General features: G+C 40.0%; 1 protein-coding gene across 1 annotated transcript; it reads left to right on the forward strand.

The window, feature by feature from the left end:
• The first annotated feature begins 848 nt into the window (after positions 1 to 848).
• On the forward strand, positions 849 to 7,645 carry Spp1 (secreted phosphoprotein 1). Its single transcript, XM_050155837.1, has 7 exons — positions 849 to 974; positions 2,002 to 2,069; positions 2,165 to 2,203; positions 4,160 to 4,240; positions 4,754 to 4,795; positions 5,824 to 6,117; positions 6,810 to 7,645. Exons 2-7 carry the CDS (start codon positions 2,016 to 2,018, stop codon positions 7,212 to 7,214), a joined length of 915 nt encoding a protein of 304 aa, XP_050011794.1. The 5' UTR covers positions 849 to 974; positions 2,002 to 2,015; the 3' UTR covers positions 7,215 to 7,645.
• Positions 7,646 to 9,407: the final 1,762 nt, after the last annotated feature.

A 9,407-nucleotide genomic window follows, 5' to 3' on the forward strand; every position in this document is an offset into this window, starting at 1 on the left:
GCTCTAGTGTTTTACACGCTGACACAGTTTATGTGACTATCAGCACCATAACCTCCCAGCTGCCCCAACAGTGCAACAGAGATTCACGGCTCCGAAGGGTCACCGGGGCATGACTTCACAGGCACGAGTGGAATTTCAGGGTCACTTTGTGCTTTGTCTAAATGACATGCTCCTGCATATTTGAAGTGTCAAAACTGAGCTGTGGTCTTGTTTTCATTTTATCTGTTACTGCTGTTTTCTATTTTATTTATATTTTATGTGTGGGAGGGTCTCGTTCTGCAGCCCAAGTTGGTCTGGAACACAGAACATAGCCCAGGCTAGCCTCAAACTCATGATGGATCACCTAAGTGCTGGGATTATAAACCTGAGCCTCTGTACCCCAGCAGATCTGAGCCGTCAAATACAAAGACAAAGGGGGGTGGTCTCAAAATCTTGCCTACAGAAACAGCAGTTTCCTAGTCTTCAGTGAGTCCGACAGAGACAAATGCATATCTATGTGGCCTCTACCTGCAACTTAGGTCAAAAGAGACTGTCCCCCAGTTCCTCTCACTCCCATTGATGTTTATTCACTAATTCAACAACTATAAATGAAATCTGTGAGAATGATTAGCTGTTTCCTTCCTTATGAACCTACGTGCCCTGCCGGGATTCTAAATGCATCCCATAAATGCAAAGAGGAGTTAACGATGTTGTACATAAGTAATGTTTTCTGTGTTTCCTTTTCTTCTTTCTTTCTTTTTTTTTTTTTTTTCAACCACAAAACCAGAGGGGGAAGTTGTGGGAGCAGGTGGGCTGAGCAGTGGCACAAACCTCATGACACATCACTCCGCCTCCCTGGTTGGTGGAGACTGTCTGGAGCAGCATTTAAATTCTGGGAGGTCAGAGCTGTCAGCAGCAGGACAGGAGGAGCTAGGCATCAGCATCCCGGCTTTGCAGTCTCTCGCCAGCCGCATTCTCGGAGGAAGCCAGCCAAGGTAAGCTTGTAGCTGGCCAGGGAGGCTGCACATTCTCCCGGCTGGATTCCGTGGGTGAGTCCAAAGAATACGCTTTAACCGTAGCACTCGTCAGCCAGACAGATTGCACTGCTCTAGGCTCTCTGGACAAGCAGGTTGGATACTCTGCAGGCTTCCAGGTATCTGCAAAGGCAGTTGAACACAGAAGTCAAAAATAAACTGAGTTTGTTCTTTAAAGGACAGAGAAAATTGCTACTAATCACGCACACACACACACATTGCAAAGTTCTATGTATCTTTGGAGCAAATTTCTATATCATTTTAAAGTTGCTGGATGACTGGGGAGGCAATTAAAGAAAGGTATTATATATTAATATAAATCATTGATACTGTCGTTTTTAATAAACTAACTCATCTATGTGGGGTGGGAGCTTTCTCAATGTCTTGCTTCTGCACTGGCTTTTAAATCTTTCACCAAGATCCTTGTGTGATAACATGTAGACTCATTATCACACGCAGGAAAGCTGTTGACTGTTCTCAGTGTTTTTCATTGCAAATGGAAAAATCTCACTCAATTTCAAAGTTATCTTTCTTTTACCTTTATAGCATGGTGTTAACTTGTTAAAAGTCACATTTGAAATGCAAATTTGAAAAATGGAAAAGCAATTTTTAATTTTTTTGATTTTCCTCCTTGGAAAAAGTGCTGCCACCATAGTTCACTGTTTTAATTATCAAAGCACTGTGAAACTGGTGTTAGGTGTGGAGAGCTGGAGACATCACATGGTGGTAGGATAAGCTCTGACGGTCCCAATGTACAGTCTGGATAAACAGCAGCCGGGAAACCGAACCACCCTTGCCAAGGGTGAGAGATTGAGAGAAAGAAAAGGCACACAAACATTGACTCAAAAGCCTACACACTGACGTTTTCTGAGATGCAGAAAAGATTCCAGAATTTATTAGTGGCTCAGTAGCATTGTGGTAGTGCAAAGAGACATGTGTATGTTGAACTTGTCAAGATACCAAGTATTCCTCACAAAATATGTTGCAGGACCAGCTACAGCCATGAGATTTGCAGTGATTTGCTTTTGCCTCATTGGCATTGCCTCCTCCTTCCCGGTGAGTACAACCGAATCTCAGAGAAAATTCTTGAAAGTTAATGGGTTTTGGCACACTCTCATGTATTTTTTTTCCCTCACTTTTCTATCTTAAAGGTGAAGGTGACTGATTCTGGCAGCTCCGAGGAGAAGCTGGTAAGCACCTTTAGGTTGATCATTTAACTGAAGAACATACACAAGTGTTGCGAAGGTTGCTAGGAACAGTATTTTATTATTTATCTTCATAATCAGACCTGTGTGTTTCAAAGTACTTACGGAGTACAGACGGAGACAGTACCAAACAGGGCATTGTTTTTAATGAACAGACTCACTTTTAATTAGATTTTTAATATACTAAAAGCATGTTCCAGCTATTGCTACTTATATAAAACAGGTCTTAGGACCTTGAGTGACTCTCTCCTTGAGTCAGCATGCTTGCCTAGAAGCAGAAAGTCCCAGAGGCCGAATTTAGAACACCACTCAGATGCTGGCCAGAGCTGTTTGTATGGCCATAATATTTACAATACTGCTCCAGATACTTGCTAAGAAGCCCGTCATAAAGAGAAAGTCTGCTCGTGCTGTTTAACTCTACTGTGCTTGTCAGCAGAGTTTAGACCACATTTCCCAGACAAAAGTGAAAACCAAACCAACATCTGTATTTATTACAATTATTTGATGAACAGCCTTGGTTAACTGCCCCTCCATAATAGGTGAACACGTGCCAGGCAAACCCAGATGGGCCTTGTCCCAAGTCTGGACAAAGAGGCACACAGAGTTCAGTTCCTGATGAACAGAATAAGGGCCGATGCAGAGTTGCCTGGGGGCCACTGCAGCTTCACAAAGACAATCAGGGAGGCATTTGTACATGGGTGTATAAATGGGGTGGGTAGACCTATCTGTTTTCCGACAGACTTGAGAACACAGGTGTTGAGTCATAATTTAACAAAATAGGAAAATTAACATTTCTATGAGAGAGGGGGGCAGTAATTAGTGCTTTAGAAACAGAATAAAAGAAATATTTAAAAATATAAGAACGCATTTTTAAAAGATATAACAGTATAGTTCATCAAACAGTATTTAGGATATAGTTGAAAAGCTGAAGTCAGTTTTTTAGGACCTAAGAGACATGGAAGTAAAAGAAAATATGGAAAACTGTTTAAGGATATGCCCCCCCGAAGGTTAACACTAGCTGTTTATGTTAAGATCATTAAATCTTTTTTTAGCCTATGTATTTTGATTACATATCCTTCATAGCACAATTCTTTACATTATAAACATAACTTATGCCATGTGATAAATGTCACTTATTCTGTGACATGACCAAGTGTGGCCAGCACAGCTGACCACGGGATACTTACTTCCTGAATTAGCTTAGTCATTCTCCAGGTTCTGTTTCCACCATTGGCAGCTTGGTACAATGGACCTTTTGTGCAATGACTTTAACATTGTATTTATGACTGTCTGCTAACCACTAGACTCAAGTGCCTTTTGAGTAATCATACAGTGGCTACTTCAATGGAGAGATTTAGTTGTCTTGTTTTTTTTTTTCATCTTAATTTACATTTAAATTAGTTACATTTAATTTAATCTTAACATACATTTAAATAGCTACCTGTGGGTAAGCTCACCATCTTAGAAAATATTGCCTTAGGGAATTCCTCTTTAGTCCTATGGAGAGAAAAATGATGGGATCGATAGTAATGAAAACCTCATCCAGCAAAGGTAGACAAGGCAAACATCATTGCCAGTGCTGACCGTCAGCGTGCCTGGGCTTGAACGCCAGCTCTGCCGCTGCTTCCTACCTAGCCCATTGCGGTGGAGTTTCTTCTGTGCTGTTATTAGGGAAGTACTGATGTCTAATTCGTAGGGGGTTGAAAGGACTGAACCAGTATTTATAAATCACTCTGAAAGAAGACCTGCCCCACGATGAATGCTATTTGGAGTGCCATTAAATGAATCAATAACAAAAAAATAAGTTATAAAAATGATCTCTGAAGTTTTGAAAGGAAGCGGGAATATATGTCACACTTTCACTTCAGGGGAAAGCTCATGGCATACAGATCCCTGTGTTTATGTTCTAATAATGACAAATACACACTTTTTTTTTAATAGCTTTCCGGCAAACATACAGATGCTGTAGCCACCTGGCTGGAGCCTGACCCATCTCAGAAGCAAAATCTCCTAGCCCCACAGGTACTGTTATTCGATTTCTCAAGCTGAAGAATAGGACTGGAGCAATGGCACAGCCATTAAGGGCACTGGCTGCTCTTGCAGAGGACCTGGGTTCAGTTTCTAGGGTCCAGATGTCAGTTCTCAGCCTTCTGTTAACTTTAGTTCCAGGGGATTTTCTGCCCTCTTCTGATCTCCTGGGGTACTGCATGCACACAGTACACTAATATAATGCAAGCACAATATATACACTAATATAATGCAAGACACTTAGCACACAAAATAAAACAACAACAACAAAACAAATAAAACCCTTAAACAATAATAACAGACTCTGACTAACCAAAGCATACAGACTAAGTGGGCTCTTCCTGCTTATAGGTAAATAGGTGTCTAGAAGACCAGTACATGATTGTCCCACTGTAAACCATCAGTCAGTCTGAAAAAATGTGACCTGCTTCAGATGGAAAAGAATAACTTTGCATTAGGCAGCTGAGCATGTAACGTGTGTGCTAATGTGTGGCCTTGCTTCCTCAGAATACAGTGTCCTCTGAAGAAACGGATGACCTTAAGCAAGAAGTAAGTTCTCACGTGCGATGAAACCCGCTGTGAAGAGACCTGGAGGAAGTGGCTGGCGCCATTCCCTTCAGACTTGCAGTCCACTAGCGAGTGTCCTAGCGCATCTCCATTCCAAAGCTTGCTCAGGGAGGAAATGCATTCATTCCCTGTCAAAATGCACAGGTTCTGCAGACAAGTTTAGTGTCACAGAAGATATCTGCTCAAGCCTGATGCTGGAAACCTTAAGCCTCTTGTAAAGTATGAAGGGAGTTTAAAGATGTTTTAACTAATATCTGATAAGCAGATCATCAGTGTTTAACAAAGCCACAATTTTTTTACTTTAAAATATTTATGTTGCTAATATTAAAAGATTATTTGGTAGGTCGGTGCTGAGCAAATAAATAAAATTTCCCTTAAGATCCAATTAAAATATACAGATGATCTCTGATAAGGAAAGTTAGATTAAAAGACCCATAATATTCACAGATTTATAGTTTAATAGTCTTTATTCCTTAGTTCACGACATTGATTTGGCTATAGTTTGTATTTCTATGCCTTGCAGAGTCATGTCTTGACTATCCTCGATAATAAGGAGGCAACTATATATATATATAGAGATAGACAGATAGAGAGAGAGATTTTAATTTCTATATTAAGGTGCAGGTGATCTGATATCTTGTGGAATTACATTTCAGATAAAAATCAATCTAGCCTTATTTATGCTTATTACCTCATTGAATTTTGTAAATTAATAATGTACACTATTTACAATGGAAAATGCCAGCGATATGAACATCATACTTGTTAAGTTTGCCTTGAAAATATCTAAGAAAATAACATTTCATTAAGAAGTCAAAGAAGTGTCTCTGAATGCTGTTTCATTTATTCTTGTGCTAAAAAGCAAGAAAGAGGCCCATTTCCTTGTCTTAAAACCATGAAATGTACTGCAATTGCAAAGATCCTGAAAGTAAATTAAAATATTTCAACCAAACTAGCACAGGGTGAAACCCGAGCTCTCATTTACTGAGGCATCTTGGTTTTCAATTTAGACTCTCCCAAGCAACTCTAATGAAAGCCAGGACCACACGGATGACGATGACGACGATGATGACGGAGACCATGCAGACAGCCAGGACTCTGTGGACTCTGACGAATCCGATGACGATGACCAGCCTGATGACTCTCACCATTCGGATGAGTCTGATGAGTCCATTACGGCCACCACACAAACAGAAATTTTCACTCCTGTTGTCCCTACAGTAGAAATCCCTGATGGCCGAGGCGATAGTTTGGCTTATGGGCTGCAGTCAAAGTCTAGGAAGATCCACATTCCCAGTGACCAGGTAAATCCCTTGTCAGACGCATGGAATGGCTATGGCTTGAGCTCACTTCTAGGAAACCAGAGTCTACAAATTCACTCGCTATTCACTGAGCACGATACATTTATTTGAGGTCTGCTTTTTGACCTTTGAATACAGAGCATTTTTCCTACTTTGAAGTCTTGTTTAAAGTATGCTTAAAGTCTTTCTAATTTTGTCTATCACACACAGTTCCGTCTTTCCAAATCCAGTCTCTAAGCAGTACTTAACAACTATTTATGTTAGTTCAATAACTACTGCAGAGAGATTTTTTTGTGTGAAATATAATGGTCATATTTGGAAGCCAAGTGTGTGAGAGGAACTGTAAAAATCACAATTATAATGAGCGTAATCAAAGGGTCTGAATTAGACTCAGCCTTGTTATTTACTATTCAGTTTACAAGTTAACTTTCAATGTCTTTTTCTGTAAGTCAGAGATAATGAGACGATGAGGCTACAGGTTTTATTTATCACAGACATAAATGATAAACCTAGTAAGCTAGAAATGGCTGACATGATGGTGACAAACAAAGTAGAAAGTACATGCTAGGGTTTTTTTCTTCTTCAGTTAAATTTTTAAAATATTCAGAGCAGTTTGACCTAAAAGTTGGAGATAAAGGATTATAATGCTCTTATCCTTGGCTGTTTGTGTAATTCTTCCATTTGTTCTGGTTCAGTTTTCTGATGAAATAGGTGAGGATCTCACCTCACACTTGAAGAGCAAGGAGTTGGATGATGTCCTCAAGGTCATCCCTGTTGTCCACCGTCTGAGTGTGCCCTCTGACCAGGACAGCACTGGCAAGACCAGCCATGAATCAAGTCAGCTGGATGAACCAAGTGTGGAAACCCAAAGCCATGAGCAATCCCAGGAAGATAAACTGAAGGCCAGTCATGAGAGCATTGAGCTGTCTGATAGGATTGACAGCAAGGAAAGTTCCAGAGCCAGCCAGGCACATGAGAGCCATGAGTTTCACAGTCACGAAGACAAGGTAGTTCCAGGCTCGAAGAGCAAGGAAGATGCTAACTCTCTGAAATTTCGCATTTCTCATGAAATAGAGAGTTCATCTTCTGAGGTCAATTAAAAAAGAGGCAAGACCACTGTTCTTTACTTTGCTTTTAGTTAAAAAGGAAAACAGGAAAAACTATTAGTAAGGGCTAAGCAAGAATATTAACTGCTCATTTCTCGGTTTAATGGGTTTGTGTATGTGGAGAAGGAAATAGATAATATTTGGGGTCTTTAGCTTAGTTTGTTGCTTCATGAAAAAATCCTTGTAACCTAAAAGCTTCATCACTTTGCCTCTGTTCTTTCTGTAGAGGAAATGCAAATGCCCATTGCACCTTAATGATTGTTACTCTTTTAATAAAATGTATGTAGACACAAGCAAAATGCCTTTACATGGTTAAAAGAGAACCTATACCAGCCTATGTCACCACATCCTTTGTTTTTATAATTAGTGTATATTTTGTTGTGATTATTTTTGTTGGTGTGAATAAATCATACATCTTGAATGTAGCAGGTCTGGTGGTATCAATTATTTCTTACTGGTTTCTCACAATTCCTCTGCAGTTTCTAAAATGTATCTGTTTCAATGAACTTGCCCTCTTTAGTGAAAGCCATTTAGGATTTTAGTGATCAGTGGAACAAGGGCTACTCCCTGAGAGTTGTTAGCAGGCAGAACCACAAGGTTCTTTACGGAGTATTCTTACCTAATCATAACATTCACCAGCTAATGTAAAAGCTAATGAAAACCTGGATGTAATTAAGTCTACTTTTCTGCTTTCTATCATTATCTATTAATTTGCTTAGTAAATTTGTGGCTTTCCTGCCTTTCTGTAGCTTTCATTCGTAGGTAAGAAGCAATATATATTTTTAATTAAAACAATTCAATGAGGTGAAAACAAATTTGTGCTGAATTTCATTCAGATGTGAAATTTCAGAAGAACGAGTGGCACACACACCTTTTGTCTTTAAAACTAGATGTCCCATACATCTAATCTACATAGGAAGCAGAAAAAGACAAGATCTCCTGAGTAAATTGGGAGCATGGGGACCTTGGGGAGGGTTGAATGGTGGAGAAGAGAGACGGGGGGGGGGCAGGGAAAAATGCAGAGCTCAATAAAAATCAATTAAAAAAAAACTAAATATCCCATCTAGAACTTATGAAAACAACCTAAACACCCTTCAACTGATACATGAATATTATTCAACTTTGAAGAATACAGTCATGAAACTTGCAGGTAAATGGATGGAACTAGAAAAGATCACATTGAGGGGCAATCCAGACCAAGAAAAACAAACACTGCATGCTCTTCTTATCTGTGGTTCCTAGCTCCATATCTTCAGATGTGAATGTATGATCGGAAGTAACTACAGAAACTAGGGACCTGGGTTTGGTTCCCAACACTTATACCAGGTAGGTCACAACCGCCTGTGACATGCCTTCATTTGGTCTCTGAAAATACTGCATATATATGTTACACATAAACACATGCAAGTACACATGTACATAACATTAATTAAAAATAGTAAATCCTAAAAATACATAAATAACAAATAAAATTAAACATTTCTCCTAGAGCTATGAAGGCTAACTTTGAAGTTGATGTAGAAATTAACACATAAGAATATAATGAAAAATTTTAAAAAGAAATAACAGCAATAAGGAAGGAAGGATTTGTCCTAGTTGCTCCCCCGCACACACTCATACATACACACCATCCCTGTCATACACAAACACACACACACACACCATCCCTGTCATACACACACACACACACCATCCCTGTCATACACACACACACACCATCCCTGTCACACACACACATACACACACACACGCACACACACACACAATCCAGAAGCACTACAGCACTGACATACAAACATTCAGGAAAGAAAACAGTAAGGTCAGACATAAGCCCAAATGCATGTGGAAAATCACTGTACGACAGAGATGGTGTCCGACACCACTTAGGATACGAGACTACAACCCCATATCGCTTGTCCCTGCAGACGCCAGAAGTCAATGGAAGTGACTCATAGCTTCTGGTGTATTGCTTCCTTGACACGCCATCGCAACCAGCCCCTAAGAGTCACAGTCAGTTGTGTCATCTCCCACATCACGGAACTGAAGCAGCCTCTTTTCTGTTAGCACGCACTGAAACCCAAGGGCATCTGCATCTTATACCCAAAATGACATCTGTGAGTGCTGGCATAGTTCAAAAACCGCTCTGCTTCTCTGTCAGACAGGGTTTATACGGGGGGCAGAAATCAC

Source organism: Alexandromys fortis, unplaced genomic scaffold (assembly GCF_014885135.2).
Source record: "Alexandromys fortis isolate MF-2015 unplaced genomic scaffold, M_Fortis_MF-2015_v1.1 scaffold_87, whole genome shotgun sequence".
NCBI lineage: Eukaryota > Metazoa > Chordata > Mammalia > Rodentia > Cricetidae > Alexandromys > Alexandromys fortis.

Excerpts from the sequence above, each read along its gene's own strand:
- Spp1 (XM_050155837.1), top strand. The coding sequence starts at position 2,016 with ATGAGATTTGCAGTGATTTGCTTTTGCCTCATTGGCATTGCCTCCTCC. Across the intron at positions 4,241-4,753 it reads AAAATCTCCTAGCCCCACAG|AATACAGTGTCCTCTGAAGA; the intron begins GTACTGTTATTC and ends TTGCTTCCTCAG. Across the intron at positions 6,118-6,809 it reads TCCACATTCCCAGTGACCAG|TTTTCTGATGAAATAGGTGA; the intron begins GTAAATCCCTTG and ends GTTCTGGTTCAG.